The following is an 18,389-nucleotide window of genomic DNA, read 5'->3' on the forward strand; positions in this document are numbered from 1 at the left end:
AGACCTTGTGTTAATAAAATTTTTGGGATGTATGAAATTTGAAGACAATCGGACTCTTATATCACATTTTATGAGAGTTGTAATTATTCAAAATTTTGACCCTTTGTGGGGGAGGTTCCTGATGGAGTGGACCGACATTGTCCATTTTCGCACCTGACCTAGAACTGAGGTAAATATTACGTTTTGCAAAAATGGAGCAAAATCGGATTATCCTTTCTCTTTCTGTGCAGAAAATATATTTCTTGAAAATTTCGACCTTTTGGTGGGGAGATACCAGTAGTGGACAGATTTCCCATCTTTGAATTCGATCTAAGTTTGACAATAATATTACAATGTACCATGTTTGGACCAACTCAAATACTCCTTTCGATAGTTATCGTGCTCACCAGCTAGCCGGGCGGGCAAGCTGATGGACCGACACCGCTAGATAGACTCCAAATGTCCTGAAACGGATTTGGTCCAAAGAGACCTAGGGTTTAAAACCGTTATTTCGATGGGACACGTTTTGGTCGTATAAAATTATATATACCCTCTCTAGCTGAGGGTATAAAAATCGTAAGGCCTGGTTCTGTCTGATGATAAAAAATCCAATTCCAACTGATTTTTCAGTTCAATTCAAAATTTTAAAAAAAATCATACTGTTTTTACAGGCCCTTAAACAATTTCAGAAAAATGTATAAATTTCTATCCGTTTGAATACCTTTCGCTGTAGGAAGGAGGTTTTACGTGAATCGACTAAATTTTTTTTTACTTTTTACATTTTATTTATTTATTTTATTTTATTTATTTATTTATTTATTTATTTTTTTTTTTTTTTTTTTTTTTGTTTCAAAAATTTTCAATTTTCTCTGTAAGGAACTTGGGCCAGTCAGTCACCCTTTTGCCTAATTATATTTACAAATTGCTTTTACAGCGGAACGAAACAGATCGTGTTCATGTTTATATTTATATCGATTTTTTTAAATGTTAGAAAACTCTCATCCACAATAGATTAGAGAAAATAATAGAAATCGTGAGTAAGACACAATTTCCAATGAACTAATTATCGAATATAAATTAGGCGACTTTGTTAACATAGGAAGAGGAAAGGCGTTAAGATGTTCGGTGACTAATCCTATACCTAAAAAATACCTCCAAAAAATGAGATGAAAAGGCCTTATATTAATAGAGGACCTGTAGAGGTTGTTCTATCCACAGAAACCTTATCAAAGAAGACCTATCAAAGGACTTCTTTCTGTAAATTACCTATAAAATAATGACCCGTCATATAATAAATGCCGAATATTATCGCTAAAATATTATCTGTATTAAAGCCTTGGGCACGCAAACATTTTGGCCGCACACCTTGGACATTCCAACAGGACTCAGCACCGCACCATCGCACTCAGCACCCGCCACCCAAGAATTGTTACAAAATGAGGCACAATGGCCACCAAAATCTTCGGATATCAATCCGTAGGACTATTGTGTCTGGAGTATTTTCGAAAGCAAGGTTGGCACTAAAAAGTACCAAAGTGTCGATCACCTCAAGCAAGCGCTTCGCCGGGAACGGGCCATAATACCGCAGTGCAACATTCGAGCAGCGTGTGACGGTTTCATTGGCCATAATTCGTGCCAAAGGTGACCAATTCGAACAAATCTAAACTGATTCTAAAATTTGATGCTATTTCCGACATTTTTTGGTTTCATTTAATAAAATTAAAAAAAAAAAAATGTAAAAATTGTTGCGTTTGACTTTGTTGAAGTTTTTTTTTTAACTCACCCTGTAGTGGACCTATATCCACTTCATGCTATGGTCACCATGTAACAGCACTTCCCGATTTTCAGTATTTTCAAGTTTTCGACCTCAATTTCCAACCAAATTTCGGCTCCTAAGTGGCTAGTGGCCTGATTTTCGATTTTACGAAGGTGTTGGTCATAATTTTAAACCGAATCAGCTGTAATTTGATATTTCAGAATCTTTGAGGGCAGATTAACCACGTTTTACAATATCCCATATATGTATTTTAAGAATAGCCGATTTTCCCAATAACTCAAGTTTTCACCTGGTAGTATAAAAAGGGTATAGAAAGTTAGGTCCGGCCGTACTGAACCTCGATTTTTATTGTTTTTTTTTTTTTTTTTTAATGTCGTTATAGAGGATATTTGACTGAATTAGGATGAAATTTGGATATTTAACCTATCTTAGAATACTTATATATCATCATAATAACCCAATGAAACACCACCCCTCCCCCCTCTTTTCCCCTCCCCCAAATGAAAACCCACTCTAAAAAATCATTTTAATTTGATTAAGATATTGCCTTATCTTGCAAATCAGACGACGGCCGACGACTGCCTTTGTTTTCTGTCACGGCCACTGCCATGCCACACACATCGAGATCGCATCGAGTTTGCCAAAAATAAACGCGCTTTTATCTAAATTCGATTATCTTAATTTGGCCTGCAGCTAACATGGATTATGGCTAATTGCGGGCTTTTTACGTCAGACAGAACCATAACAGCGAACCAAACCGAATTCCAAGAGACCTTTTTTAATTTTTGTTTCAGATTTCCATGATATTGGACTTGGACGTGCATTAACAACAACAACAACAATGTGACATGAAAATGTAAAGGTGATATCTCAACACCAGTTAAGAATTTTAAAATTAAATTTTAAAACCGAAACTGTAATTAGCCATACAAGCCGGCAAGCGACAGAAGCAGAAGCAGAACGAGGCGGTCAGGCTGACCAGTATAAACGGCCAACGCCAGCCTATGACCACCAACCACTGTAAGGTATGTGGTTTACCCCACAACACCAATGACACCAGATTAACGTTAACAACAACAAGTTCATTTGTAAAGAAGTTCTGTTCTTTTTTGTTCTGGTGTTTTTCGAATTTGAAGCCTGGGTGCCAACTTTGTGTCAGAATTCTTATCATTGACCATTGACAAGGCCAAGATGAAATTCTTGAAAAAGAACAAAGAACGTCAGGCCGTGATGATATGGCGGGAATATCCAAATGACTGAAATTAATATTGGAATTGACTTTTATTTTAATATTCCGGTTTTAGTATTGAGATCGGTTTTATTTGTGTTTTTTTAATAGTTCAATGGATGTTGTCTGGTCATAATGGAAGGGTAATGATAACGGTGGGCACCAACATTTTTAGGAAAATGGTCTATGAGATTGGATGGCCAGATTTTATCTAATATTGCCGGAATACATGAAAAGACTATAAAAGTGGAGGTTAACGTATCACCAGCGAACTAAAAAATCTGAGAACTCTTTTTTGGAGATTTTGGTAAATATTCGCCTTTAGATTTCATGGAATTTGTAAATTTTGGATAAATGGTGGTCTTTGACAGTATTCTTAATAATCCGTAAGGTATATTTACCCCACTCACTGTTGTTTATTTGAGGGGAACTTTTAAAGGAATTTCTTATACCCTCAGCCATATGACTACAGGGGGTATATATCATTTGATACAGCCATGACGCGCCTCATCGAAATAACGATTTTAGACCCTAGGTCTCTTTGGACCAAATCCGTTCCAGGACATTTGGAGTCGATCTAGCGATGTCCGTCCATCCGTCTGTCTGGCTGGTCCACGCGATAACTCTCGAAGGGAATATCCGATTTGATCCAAACTTGGTAAATTGTAATATTATTGTCAAACTTAGATCGAGTTCGGATATGGTCCGAATATCGGTCCATTCCTTCTGGTAACTCACCCACAAAAAATATTTTATTGCACAGAAAGAGAAGGGATGATCCGATCTTGCTCCATCTTTGCAAATCCTAAATATTTACATCATTGCTAGGTCAGGTGCGAAAATGGCCAATACCGATCCACTCCATCAAGTACCTTCCGCACAAAGGGTCAACATTTTGAATAATTATAACCCTTATAAAATGTGATGTTAGTGTCTGTTTGTCTTCAAACTTCGCACATTTCAATATTTCTATCAACACAAGATTTGTTATAAAGATGGTAGTGATCGGACCATACCTTCTGGTAGCTCCTCCACAAAAGGTCAACGTTTTGAATAGCCAAAACGATTATTAAATTCGAAATAAGCATCAGTTTCTCTTTATATTTCAGACATCTCATTACTTCTACTAACTCAAGATATGCTGTGAAGATGGGATATATCGGTCCACTCCTTCTGGTACCTCCCCCACAAACGCTCAACATTTTGAATATCCCTGAAGCTCATAAAACGCGAAATTAACGTCCGTTTCTATTCAGACTAGGTAATCTGAATATTTCCATCAACACAAGATTTTTTATAAAGATGGTAGAGATCGGACCATTTCTTCTCGTACCTCGCCCACATAGGGTTCAAGTTTTTGAAAAACAAAACCCTCAAAGAAATCAAAATTAGCTCCAACTCTCTCTATAATTTTCACTCATACAAATATTAATGCTTACACAAGATCTGTTGTTAAGATGATATATATCTGCGAACCCCTTCTGATACCTCACCCACAAAGGGTTACAATTCTGAGGAAGGAGATGCTGTTTTTTTTTTTTCTATGGAAAAAAAATCCTCAGGAAACAGAGACTGATTTTTCTATAGAAAAAAAATTTAAGGGAATTGAGGCTGAATTTTTTATAGAGAAAAAATGCTCAGTAAATTATGGGGCTGATTTTTTCTGTAGAGAAAAAATCCTCAGAGAACTGAGTCTGTTTTTTTTCGATAGAGAAAAGATCCTCAATGTTCCCAAAAGGAGTGGACCATGTATTCCATCTTAACACCAGACCTTAGTTTAATAAAATTATTGGGATGTGTGAAATTTGAAGACAATCACATTTTATAAGAGTTGTAATTATTGAAAATTTTGACCCTTTGTTGGGAAAGTACTTGATGGGGTGGAAAAATATTGTTCATTTTCGAACCTAACCTAGCTCTGATGCAAATATTACTATTTGCAAAGTTGAAGCAAAATCGGATTATCTTTCTGTGCAGAAAATTATTTTTTTTTAATTACGACCTTTTGTGGGGGAGGTTTTAAAAAGAATAATTCATTTTGAGCAGAATTCCCTAAAAAAACTTTTTCTTGTAAACTTTTTCTTAAAAAATACTTGTTAAAAAATCAGCACATGGTTAATTTTTGACAAGTGCTTAGAAATCATTTTTTTTAAATCCATAATTTGTTTGGTTGGAAATGCTTATAAAAAAAAGGAAAAAAAGGAAAAAAAAAGAATATTCTTTAAAAATCATTTTGAAAAATATTAAAAAAAAAAATTAAAAAAAAAAAAATAAAAAATACAATTCTTGGCCAAGAATTCTTAAACGTTGACATCCTTGAACAAATATTCATAATTTTTCCAAAATTAAAAAATGTAATAAAAATTGTACAAGTATAGTCCCAATGTCTTATATAGGATTCAGGATTTTTCAAATTGGAAGTACCAAGAGGTATGAAAACATGTATCCCAACATAGCATAGCACTTCATTAAATTTCATTAGAAATATTGGGATTTTGAACAATTAGGGACTTATTTCAATTTTTAATGGAAATAATTGTTCTTTTTTTTTGGACTATTTGGATTTGATGTGCGCCTTTTCCGAATTTCACTTTAAATGAGACATGTTTCAAATTTTGGTCATTTGAAAACCCTAACTAAACAACTTCTAATATAAACATCACGGCTCTGCAAATGTGAGAATTTATTATAATTTTTTTTATTCAAAAAATAAATAATGGTCAAGGATATCCTACGTTGACCCTGCCGATATTGCATTGAATTTCAAACCTGCACTATATTTTCATAGATAAATATTGCCTTTACATTTCCATGACATCATTGTCATCATCATCATCATCACGATTTCATATTTTAACTTGATAACCTTAATCTACATAAATAAGTACATAAATTACAAATATAAATTATTATTACATTTTTATATGGAATTTATATTCAGATCTAGGCACCATGAACGTATCCTTCACATTACCATTGCAATTTAATTTAGAATTTTTGCCCACAATATTCTTCTTGGAAATATAATATTTAAAAAAATATCAGAACCTCTTAAGTCTTTAAAAAAATTAAAAAATTCGCAATTTATGTATGGCCGTGTGGCCTCTACAAATATTAAAAAAATTCTATAATTAATGGAAAGAATTTCGCCAAGAAAAATTATTCAAAATTCTTAACCCAAAATCCTTAAAAAATCTCAAATCTACTTTTAAAAATTTTAGCTCCTGGTCAAATTTCGACAAGTCTCTTAAGTCCAATAGTTATATATAACCTGAATATTCTCTACAATTTTTCCAAGAATCCAAATATTTTCTACCTGAGGAATAATTATAAAAACCATAATAATAGGCTCAAGCCTATCTAATTTGAAACAACAAAATAACTACGATATCCAAATTTGTATATATTTTCTGTTCCGCACAAAAGTACTTTACTGTACCTTTATTGTTTTCTAATTAATTTTGAAAAAAATGATTAATTATTTTTTAAAATATGTCTAAATAATTCTTCACCTACTTCATGTCATCACATGTAAATAACATACATTTTGGTTTCTAAGAAACAAAACTTCATTACTCCACCGAAAAATGCAGACATTGCCCTACAACCATTGTTTTTATTTCTTTTCGGCCACACTCAAAATTCAAAAAAAAAGATTTAAGAATAATACAAAGGCCATGGGAATCGTCATCAGATTACATGAAGACTTTTGTATGAATAGCGGGGGTTTTTCCGACACAATAAATAACAGAAATGTTGCCACATGGTATTGGGGTGGTGGAAAAAATAATAAAATTTTAATATATAAATTTATAATTGTTATTGTTATAGTTAAATTTTCAAAAAACAAGTTATAAAACATCAGTCGGTTTTGCCGACAGATATATGCCCTCAGTCAATGTTCGATTATTTAAATATATTTTGACTTCTGTTATGATTATTAAAATTGTGAAGTAGATTCCGAAGGAATGGGCCAATATCTAAAATATGGGATCTAAATAAATATGCGAAAATTTATGCGAAATCATAAATTCCATATTCATCTCAATTTTGATATCCATCTCAGGTTGAGAATAATATTTAGATATAGCAATTTGAAAAGAATCGCTAAATTGTTTTGCAAGTTATGATAGAAAAAAATTGTGACCCTTGTTGTGGGTGAGGTACCAGAATGGGTTCGCAGATATATATCATCTTCACAACAGATCTTGTGTTACCAAAAATGTTTGTATGTGTGAAATTTGAAGAGAGTTGCGCTTTCTTTGAGCTTTTGGTCTTTTTAAAATCTTGAACCCTATGTGTGGGAGGTACCAGAGGAAATGGTCCGATCTCTTCCATTTTTATACCACATCTTGTCCTGATAAAAATATTGAAATGTGCCAAGTCTGAGTGGAACCGGATGTTATTTTATGACGTTTTATGAGCTTCATTGATTTTAAAACTGTTGACCCTTTGTGGGGGAGGTACCAGAAGGAGTGGACCGATATATCGCATCTTCACAACATACCCTGAGTTAATAAAAATATTGTGATGTATGTAATTTCAAGAGAACCGGATGCTTATTTCGGATTTTATGATAGTTTTGGTTATTCAAAATTTTGACCCTTTGTTGGGGAGGTACCAGAAGGAATTGCCCGATCTCTACCATCTTTATAACAGATCTTGTGCTGTTAAAACTATTGAGATCTTCCAAGTCTGGGTGGAATCGGATGTTATTTTCTCGTTTCATGAGCTTCATGGATTTTAAAAATGTTGACCCCTTGTGGGGCAGTTACCAGAAGGAGTGGACCAATAAATCCCATCTTCACACCAGATCTTTGGTTAATAGAAATATTGTAATGTGTGTAATTTAAAGACAATCGGACTATTATGTACATCACATTTTATAAAAGTTATAATTATTCAAAAGTTTGACCCTTTGTGGGGGAGTTACTTGATGCAGTGAACAGATATTGTCCATTTTCGCACCTGACCTAGAACTGACGCAAATATTAGGATTTGCAAAGTTAGAGCAAAATCGGATTATACTTTCTCTTTCTTTGCAGTAAATTATTTTCTTTGAAAATATTGACATTTTGTGGGGGAGCTACCAGAAGGAGTGGACCGATATTGCCCATCTCCAAACTCGATCTAAGTTTGACAATAATATTTCGATGTACCAAGTTTGGATCAAATCGTATACTCCCTTCGAGAGTACCAGCCAGTTACAGACAAATTTCGTGATTCCAGGTCTATTACTTCACCCAATACCAAATTTAGTACCATTTAATACTCGAACAACTATAGTACACATTTCCAAAACCCCTTCCATATCTCAGATACCAACAGAGACCTCAATATCAAATTTGAAGATTTCAGGCCTATTCCTTCACCCAGCACCAAATTTAGTACCATTTAGTACTTTTCGTATAGATATGGGATGTATTTCCAAACCACGTCCAAATCTCAAACACAGATACCATCAGAAATCTAAATATGAAATTTCCGAATTTTATCTCTGTCCCTTAAACCAATACCAAAATTTGGTACTATTTTGTACTTTCCGTACAATTATAGTGCACTTTTCCGACACCAACTCCATATGCCCAGGCTAAACATGAACAACGACCGTAATAAATTTCAGATTTAAAACACTATCTATTCACACAAGTCCAAATCGTACCAAATAAAGTACCATTTAATTCTTTTCGTGCATGTTTAGTACATATTTCCAAAACCTCCTCCAAATGTCCAGTCTGCGCATGAGCAGTAACTATAATATCAAATTTCCGATTTTAAGCTCTATCTATCCATCAAAGTCCAAATTGTACCAAATATTGTACTCTGTACAACATTTCGTGCACTTTTAGTACACAAAAATAATTCCATATATCCAGGCTACATATGAACTGCGACCCCAATACCAAATTTAACAATTCAAGCAATATTTGTTCACCCAATACCAAATTGTACGAAATATGGTACTATTTAGTACTTGTAGTACACATTTCCGAAATCACCTCAAAAAAAATAGTAACAAACCTACCACCAACAGAGACCGCAACACAAAATTTCTAGCTTCATTCGTTCATCCTAAACCAAATTGTACCGAATTTAGTACCATTTTGTACTACTTAGTACACATTTCCAAAAACCACCTTCAAATGGCAAACTTATGATCCAACATTGATTCTGATACCAAATTTCAAGTATTTTAGCTCTATCCGTTCACATTTTAGAAGTTTAGTATCATTTTAGAACTTTTCGTAACATTTTAGGTCGAATTTCCAAAAACCCTTTGGTACATCTATATATTAATATTTTTTTTAAATTATATTTTTCATTTCCAACTCTTAAAAATGTCTCCTAATTATATATATTTTTTCTTAAACATTATTATGTCTATTTTTTATTATTCTGTTCTTAGATTTAATATTTTTTAATACTGTTCTTATTTTTTTTTAATTTATTTTATTTTAAAATTAATCATTCTTTTATATTAATATTTATTTTTTAATTATATAATTCATTAAAAATGCCCCCTAATTTTTTTTAACATTATTATATCTATTTTTTATTCTTCTCTTTGATTTTATATTTTTTTATAATTTTTATTATTTTATTATATTTATTATTTTTTATTTTATTTATATTTTAAAATTAATCATTCTTTTATATTAATATTTATTTTTTAATTATATAATTCATAAAAAATGTCCCCTAATTATTTTTTTTAATTTATTTTATTTTAAAATTAATAATTTTTTTATAATAATATTTATTTTTAAATTATATAATTCATAAAAAATGTCCCCTAATTTTTTTAACATATCTATTTTTTTTTTTTTCTTCTATTTGATTTTATATATTTTTTATTATTTTTATTATATTTATTATTATTTATTTTATTTATATTTTAAAATTAATCATTCTTTTATATTAATATTTATTTTTTAATTGTATAATTCAATAAAAATGCCGCCTAATTTTTTAACATTATTATATCTATTTTTTTATTCTTCTCTTTGATTTTATACTTTTTTTATTATTTTTATTATATTTATTATTTTTTTATTTTATTTATATTTTAAAATTAATCATTATTTTATATTAATATTTATTTTTTAATTATATAATTCATTAAAAATACCGCCTAATTTTTTTTAACATTGTTATATCTTTTTTTTATTGTTCTCTTTGATTTTATACTTTTTTTATTATTTTTATTATATTTATTATTTTTTATTTTATTTATATTTTAAAATTAATCATTCTTGTATATTAATATTTATTTTTTAATTATATAATTCATTAAAAATGCCCCCTAATTTTTTTGAACATTATTATGTCTATTTTTTTATTCTTCTCTTTGATTTTATACTTTTTTTATTATTTTTACTATATTTATTATTTTTTTATTCTTTTTTTTAATTTTCTCTACGGCATTCCACTTCAAATTTAAAACAAATTACTAAAATTCTATTATTATTTATTATTTTAAGTTTTATTGTTTAGGTCTAGTTCTTCCTTAAATAATACTTTCATGGACATTATTTCGTTTTTTTTATATATATTTTTATATTTTCTTATTACAAATTTTATTAATATTGTTATTTTATATTTTTTGTAAACTTACACTGCATGGAAATTATTAAAAATAACACTAATTTGTATAATTAAACTTATTCGTATGAATTTTATTAACGACATTTTGATGATATCCTTTTTATTATTGTTTATTAAAACGCCAACTTTTTTTTATTATTTATTAATAATAATTTATTAATATTAATAGTTTTATTATTTTCTTTAATTAAACTAAATCTTCAACTTTCTTTACAACAAAAGTTTTGCGTTTAAAATTCACTTGTTTGTTCTTCTTTCTTTCTTTCTTTTCGAGTGTGACTACATTCAACGACGCAAGAATGAGCGCGCTCGATTTTTTGTTTTGGTCCGATTTTGTTTCTTTTGAATAGAATTTCACACTCGCGAACAGACAGAATGTTGGCAAATATTCGAAGTACGCTTTTATATCCTCAGCGAGTTGTTGTGGGTAGCATGACGATCTACAGGCCAAGCAAACAATCGTCGCGTCGTCAACACTAACCAAACAAACTATATTGGTAAGACGACAACAAATACCAAGAAACGAAATGAAGAACAGCTGAGCGCCAACAACACCTTAGAACAGTTAAAATCCAACCAAGAGAGAGAGAGAGTTTTGTTTTGTTTTGATTTGTTTTGTATGGAAGTTAACGACTTAATCTCTGTGTCTCTCTCTCGTTGGGTAGAGTAAAAAACTGGCTTAATTTTTGTTTAATGTTCTTAAAATTGGAAAAAGGCAAACTAAAATAAGTGTTAAATATGTGTGATGCCAACAAACACACACATATACATGCAACAGAACAAAGCTTATACTGGAGAATGACTAAGATTAAGCGATTGGAATAATTTAGTTTATTTGCAATCACATTTTAAATTAGGTCGATTTTTGGTATCTCTCAGAGAGCGTTAGACCTTCTCTGGAATTTTTAGTTAATGGTATGAAAAGAGAAACACTTTAAAAGGTTTGTAGCTTCCTTTATTATTTTCTATGGTCCGTTACTATAAATTCTTTAAAGACCAGGACAGGGACTTTTGGGGCTAGGAGGTTACAGGAAGAAATTTAGATTAAATCTAGTAAATCTCTATAATTCTTAGAAAATCTTTAGAAAGTGCTAGAAGAAGAAGAGTGAAAAATCAAAGATAGATTTACAAAAAAAAACTGGACAGAGCACATGAAATATGATTACAGGGTGAGATAAAAAACTACTACAAAGTCAAACGGTATAATTTTTACATTTTTTTTCTAAATTTTATCGATTGAAAGCAAAAAATGTCGGAAATAGCATCAAATTTTAGAATAATTTTTGATTTGTTCGAATTGGTCGCCTTTGGCAGAATTATGGCCTTCAAATGGCCAATGACAAGTAAACACGATCATTTTTTTTTTACAAACTGCTGCACAACAAATGTTTTCATCGGAGACGGAGAAAACCAAATTCGGCAGTTCACCATTTTTGGGCAAGCAAAGCAACTCTTTAGCTCTTTAGAGTCTATTTTTCTTCTGTAGCGGTGTAAGTTCTGGCACTTTTTAGAATTTCAATAGCTTTACCCCGAGATCATTTTGCAATATTTGCCGAATGGAATATTGGGATATATGTTCAGCGGGCCGTTTTTCGGCCACTGTGACGCTGCTTTCCATCAATTCGCTTCTTTACTTTTCGAACCATTTCTGCTGATGTTGCTGATTTCTTCCGTCCACTTCCTTGACGTCCGCCTACGCTACCCGCTACGGTGTTTAATAACAGCAATACTCAGAATTTACATTACTTGGAATTTTTCGCTTCGCCTACGAATAGAAAAAACTGCGTACGACTATTTAGAACGGCTTTCTTGTGGGTATTTCCCCTCGGGACAACTTCAATTGTTTTTTTCAAAAAAACAAAAAATCATTAATAAATTTACAATGTAGTCACGTGTTTTTTCGTTGTTGGAAATAGGCAGACTACACAGATGAATTAAAAATAATAATAACCCTATGAAGTAATCATTTTTAATCACAGGTTGAAAAAAGTTTAAACTTTGTTGGGAAATGAGCGCCCACACGTTTTCTGAAGAAAATCAATTTATAATTGCTATAGTACTTTTGTTACAAAAATTATTATTTGCAAGTTGATTGACCGGATTTTCGTCTAGCCGACAGTAATAATTATTAGCAATTTGAAGCAAATGTTTGTAAATTTCTTTAAAAGCGTATGTATAGGTGTGTAGTTTGTAAAATTGATTAGGTGAACTCATTCACAAAGCAATCAAGCCGTTGGATTTGTTAACCGTAACGTCTTCGCTATTCACACGACAACTATTTAGCACTAGATGTCGCCCATAAAATATTTGTCAATTGACACTGGCGACGCAACTATAACGGGGTTCACATGCCATGAAGTTAATGAACGAGCATTTTGTATTTTCATTTAACAGAAAAATTGGTCACCAAAAATTCAATTCAAATTTATTCATTTGACAACATCTAATCTTTATTAAAATTTATTGTTCAGCCCATAATATTTAACCTTTAGGTTAGGTTAGGTTAAAGGATGTGTGGTTGTGTAAAAACAACAACCACTCCACTCGGAGACCTATTGGCCCATTGTGATCATCCTAGTCTAGAAAGAAGTGGAAGTGAGGTAAGAAAGATAGTTAGTGTAGAATATAGGATTTAGAAGAATTAGAGAAGCTAGTGGGTTTGCGTCCACGGTGTAATCAGCGTGTCGTCCTTAGCCATTTTAGTCTTCTGGCTAATTGAAGAATGACTGCTGGTTCTGTTTCGGAGAGGTATGACAGGTCAGGCAGTAAGTGCTTACCCAGAAGCCTATGTCTTACTCCGATAAGGGTAGGACAATGACAGAGTAAGTGTTCCACCGTTTCTGTTTCTTCCTCGTCCTGACATAGCCTGCAGTATTCAGTGTCGTCACCCCCCCATTTTGAAGTCATGGCCTTTATGTTGCAATGACCTGTAATTAGGCCCACCACAAGCTTCAAGTCCAACTTCGTCATGGACAAGAGTGACCGTGATCTCCGTTCGGAGTTCACCGGCCAAATCTTTTTGGAGATGATGCATCCCCTTCCAGATAGCCAGTTCTGTTGAAATCTTCCAAGATAGTGTTTATGCAGAACTTGAAAGAAGTGGCATAAAGGTGGCTTCACTGAGCTCTCGATCTCTAGATCTACTGACTCAGATCCGCGTCTGGCCAATTCATCGGCAGATTCATTGCCAGATATGTTGCAGTGCCCAGGGACCCAACAGAGCTTGACAACTGACTTAAACTTTTCCAGGGCATTCTTGCACTCCAGAACAGTCATAGACTTGATTGTGAAAGAATTTAGAGCTTTTAGGGCCGCTTGACTATCGACATATATAGTCACCGGTCCATCCCGTTCGTTAATTCTATTATTCAACAGTTCTATGGCCATTCTGACAGCAAAAATTTCTGCCTATTTAACCTTTGAAGACAAGTTATAAAGTATCTGTCGATATGCCCGACAGATGTATTAAATTACCCTCAGCCAATGTTTGAGATTAATTACATATATTTTGATTTCTATTATGATCATTCAAAATGTTGACCCTCTATGGACTAGGTTCCGAAAGAATGGGCCAATATTGTGCATTTCGTATCGGACCTTAATAAATATGTTATAAATACTGCGACATGCCAGGTTTGGATTATATTGGTTAATTCCATCTACTTTATATGGGATATGTGATAATATTTAGGAAATGTGCTTGAGGTACCAGATATAGTCGGCCGAAGTATTCCATTTTCGTATCTCATCTAATACAGATACAAATATTGGTGTGGGCAAAATTACAAGAAAATCGAACATTCACATCCAATTTTATGCGAAATCATGAATTCCGATAAAATTCATACTCATATCAGATTTCGGTTAAGAAAAATAGTTAGACATAGCAAGTTGTAAAGAACCGCCGTCTTGTTTCGCAAGTCATGATAGTCATAAGCATTGGAAATAGGGACCCTTTGTGGATGAGGTACCAGAAGGGGTTGGCAGATGTGTATCACCTTTATAACAAATGTTGCCTTAGCAAAAATATTTGGATATGTGAAATTTGAAGACAGTTGGATGCTTATTCCGTTTTGTTTGAGCGTTTTGATTTTTCAAAATCTTGAACCATATGTGGGGGAGGTACCACAAGAAATTGTGCGATCTCTACCTGGATCAATAGATTTCCCAATCCCCTTTTTATTTCTGGTTCACTTTTCGGAAATTTCCCCCATATGGGGTTTCCTTACTAGCAACTAGTTCCGTGGATACATTTAAATGAACCTTTCATTAGACTTTTTTGCGAATTCTTCCATTTCTATATACAATTATCGGCGTTATGCATTATTCTCATTCGTAAACAAAGTGCAAACAGTGTTAATTTTGTTTTCTGTTTATTTTTTATCCGGCATTATGTTTTGTTCATTTCATTTCAATTGTTTGGAACGTTTTTAATTTTGGTGTTCCTAAAATAACACGTGTGGCGCCATTTGATAGACTCCCTTGGCTGTTGCACACTTCAGGGAAATAAAAATGGAATTATTCGCTGTTAATCGGTAAATTAGTGACAAAAATAAATTAAAAATTATAAATTAACGTTTGTTTCTTCAGATACGATGTGGAGTTGGACAAAAAGCAAAGCAATGAAGATGAAATTCTTCAAAAGCTTTTGAAAAAAGTTGAGAAGCGAAAACGTAAACATTCGGAATCTGAGAAGAAGAAACCAAAACAGGTTGAAGTGGAAGATGATGTGGTGGAATCAAAGGAAACTATTAGTACTAATGACATAGATAATGCTCTGCCAGAGGAAGAGGATGTTATTAATGCGGGAACCTATGACAAAGAAGAATTAGAGGTCGATGACACACCTGCTGCCCCTGCCTTTGAGGTTTTGGGCGAAGATGTGAATGCCAAACGCCGTATTGAGGTACAAGCTGTTTTGCCTGCATGGCTGGCTCATCCACATATCATTTCCACAAGTGTGGCAGCCCCATCTGCGGACACAGCTGAGGATAGTCTGGCAGAATGCACTTTCCTATCGCCACAAATTCGAGGAGCCCTTAAAGAAATGAAAATTTCACGTTTGTTTCCTGTACAAACTGCGGTTGTACCATGGATTTTAGATGCCCATACAAAACCGGCACCGTTTAGGCCACGTGATGTGTGCGTTTCAGCTCCCACAGGCAGCGGTAAAACTTTGGCCTTTGCCATACCCGTTGTGCAAATACTAGCACAACGTACCGAACGGAAGATAAGAGCTTTGGTTATTCTACCCGTTGCCGAGTTGGCTTTGCAAGTCTATAGAGTATTTAAGAAACTATGCGAGAAGACCGATCTAAATGTTTGTTTGCTATCGAATCACACACCCCTACCGTTGGAGAAAGAAAAACTTGTGGAATCCTACAAAGGTCAATGGTATTCAAAGGTGGACATTGTGGTCACAACACCCGGACGTTTGGTGGAACATTTACACGGCACCGAAGGTTTTTGTTTGAAAAATCTAAAATTCTTGATTATTGATGAAGCTGATCGCATCATGGATGCTGTCTTTCAAAATTGGCTGTATCATTTGGATACCCATGTCCGGGCCACATCCGATCAATTGTTGTCCGGCCAATCGGCACCTTTGTGCTACAATGAATTGGAATTCGCATATGATCGGCAACCCCATAAATTGTTATTCTCCGCCACCTTGTCGCAAGATCCAGAGAAGCTACAAAATCTCCGACTCTTCCAGCCAATTTTGTTCACCTCAGTGCTGGATAATCTTAAAGAGCTTCAAGATAAGTATGTCGAAATGGCAACAAGCAAACCAGCATCAGGTGAATTTATTGGCAAGTATACCACACCGGCTGAGTTGACAGAGAAATTCTGTCTGACTCAAAACAATTTAAAGCCTTTGACTTTATTTGCCCTCATCAAGGAACTAAAATGGCAAAAGTTTTTGTGTTTCACCAACAGTGTGGAGGCTAGTGAGAGGTAAATATAGCATTTGTCGCGAAAGAAATGTTGTTAAAGTGTTTAATTGTTTTTTATTTTAGATTGAATTTCGTATTGCAGCAATTATTTTCAGATGAGAAGATAAGAATTGCTGAACTAAGTGGCAGTCGTGGAAGGAATAGATGTTCTGAATTGTTGTCTAAGTTCTCAAGAGGTCAGATAAATGGGTAGGTTCCCGCGGAAATGGGGTAATGGAATAATTTTATAAATAATATATTTATTTGTTTTCCTTAGTTTGGTGTGCTCCGATGCCTTGGCCAGAGGTATAGATATACCGGGAGTGGACATTGTTATATCCTATGATCCCCCACGACACATTAAAACCTATATTCATCGTGTTGGTCGTACTGCCCGTGCCGGTAGGCCAGGTACGGCAATTACATTGCTATCCCAGCATGAGCTGGATAAGTTCCATGTGAGTTTCAAATGAAATTATCCAATCAAACTTTTTTCAAACATTTGTTCTATTGAATGCCACAGAAACTCCTCAACGAAGTTGGTAAAGTTGTTACCGCCGAACAGGAGACATTCCCCGACATCGAAGAGGCCAATGCCAAGAAATACCAAGGTATTCTACAACGTCTACGCGAAAAACTAGTCCACGATAAACGTAAGAAGATCTTGGAAATGAATCGTGCCCGTGAAGTTAAGGAATTGGAATCACAAGATGTTACAAAACTTACACCAATGGAGAAACTGCAAATGCAGGCCACCATAAAAATCCACGATTCTACAAAAACCCATGAAAATGAAAAACTTTCAAACAAGAAATTGAAAAGTTTCAATCGCAAGTTCAAGAAGAATGCGGCAAAGGCGGATAATGCTGTAAAGAGTCAAGACACCAAAGCCAAGGGCAAAAAGGCAAATAAACGGAAGGGAAATAAGGGTGCCAGGGTGAAAACAAATAAATTCAAACAAAAGAAACCCCAGAATAAAAAATGAGGTGTTTAGGGAGGTTCGATTCTTGTTTTGTAAAATAAGTAATGTTTTTAGTTGCTACTACTATTACTACTTTGTATGAAAAGTAAATAGACGATGTAATGTAAAACTAATTTTGCTATGACATTTCATAAAAGTTCATTCAGAAGATATAACATCTAGAGTCCCCATCATCGGAGACCTAAACGTTTTTTTTTTTTAATAGAAAACAGCTCTTATAGGAAATAAGTCCAAGAGGACCAGACGTCCTCTCAACGAAAACCAAGTTGTGCTGTTCATATCGAAGACCAAAGAAACTTCTCATGAAAGGTCAAGAGATTTTATTTATAGATGCCTGGAACGTCTTCTTTTCCAAGATGATCACGAAGTCTTATCACCATAGAGGGTCACAATGTCCACCTTCACTAAAGACATTTTTTCGTAAACATTTTCAACAGGCATTTTTTCGTAGAAGTCCAAAAAGTCTCCCCTACGTAGATGTACAGAAGACCAGGGCTTTGTTCAAAAAGTCCTTTTTGCTATGACATTTCATAAAGAATCTATTTACGAGGAGGTAACAAACTCGCTCGAGCAACAGTAAATCAACAGGTCCTCTTTTCACATCGAAAATCAAGGGACATTCTTATCGAAGGTCAAGAGATTTTGTTTGCATAAAGGACCATGATGTTTTCCGAGATAACCGAAAAGTATTCCCATGAAGGGTCACAATGTCTTCCCTAAAAGACCATTTTGGTCTTTTTGTAGAAGACCCTGAATCATTTTTTCGTAGAAGACCTAAGCAGAAGACCATTTTTCTAATATGATCAAGGATTTCTATTTCCATGAATATCTTTATTTCATATAAAGCAAGAGATTAATCATCGAAGACCAAACGGCCTTCTT

The 18,389-nt window shown here is 33.6% G+C and overlaps 2 protein-coding genes across 2 annotated transcripts in view; one reads left to right on the forward strand and one right to left on the reverse strand.

Moving 5' to 3' along the window:
* The window catches only part of LOC101891680 (myrosinase 1), a 36,535-nt gene extending 25,493 nt beyond the window's left edge, over positions 1–11,042 (reverse strand). Inside the window, exon 1 of the mRNA XM_059119527.1 lies at positions 10,600–11,042. Within this exon, the coding sequence (XP_058975510.1) occupies positions 10,600–10,673 (74 nt within the window). The 5' untranslated portion in view covers positions 10,674–11,042. The remainder of the gene's footprint in view (positions 1–10,599) is intronic.
* Positions 11,043–14,993: 3,951 nt separating this feature from the next.
* On the forward strand, positions 14,994–17,662 carry LOC101899499 (probable ATP-dependent RNA helicase Dbp73D). The gene is made up of 5 exons (XM_059119528.1): positions 14,994–15,124; positions 15,180–16,547; positions 16,610–16,735; positions 16,803–16,983; positions 17,049–17,662. The coding sequence occupies exons 1-5, from the start codon at positions 15,102–15,104 to the stop codon at positions 17,508–17,510; spliced, it is 2,160 nt and encodes a 719-aa protein (XP_058975511.1). The 5' UTR covers positions 14,994–15,101; the 3' UTR covers positions 17,511–17,662.
* The last annotated feature ends 727 nt before the right edge of the window (positions 17,663–18,389 follow it).

This window comes from Musca domestica, unplaced genomic scaffold (genome assembly GCF_030504385.1).
Source record: "Musca domestica strain aabys unplaced genomic scaffold, Musca_domestica.polishedcontigs.V.1.1 15, whole genome shotgun sequence".
NCBI classification, from domain to species: domain Eukaryota; kingdom Metazoa; phylum Arthropoda; class Insecta; order Diptera; family Muscidae; genus Musca; species Musca domestica.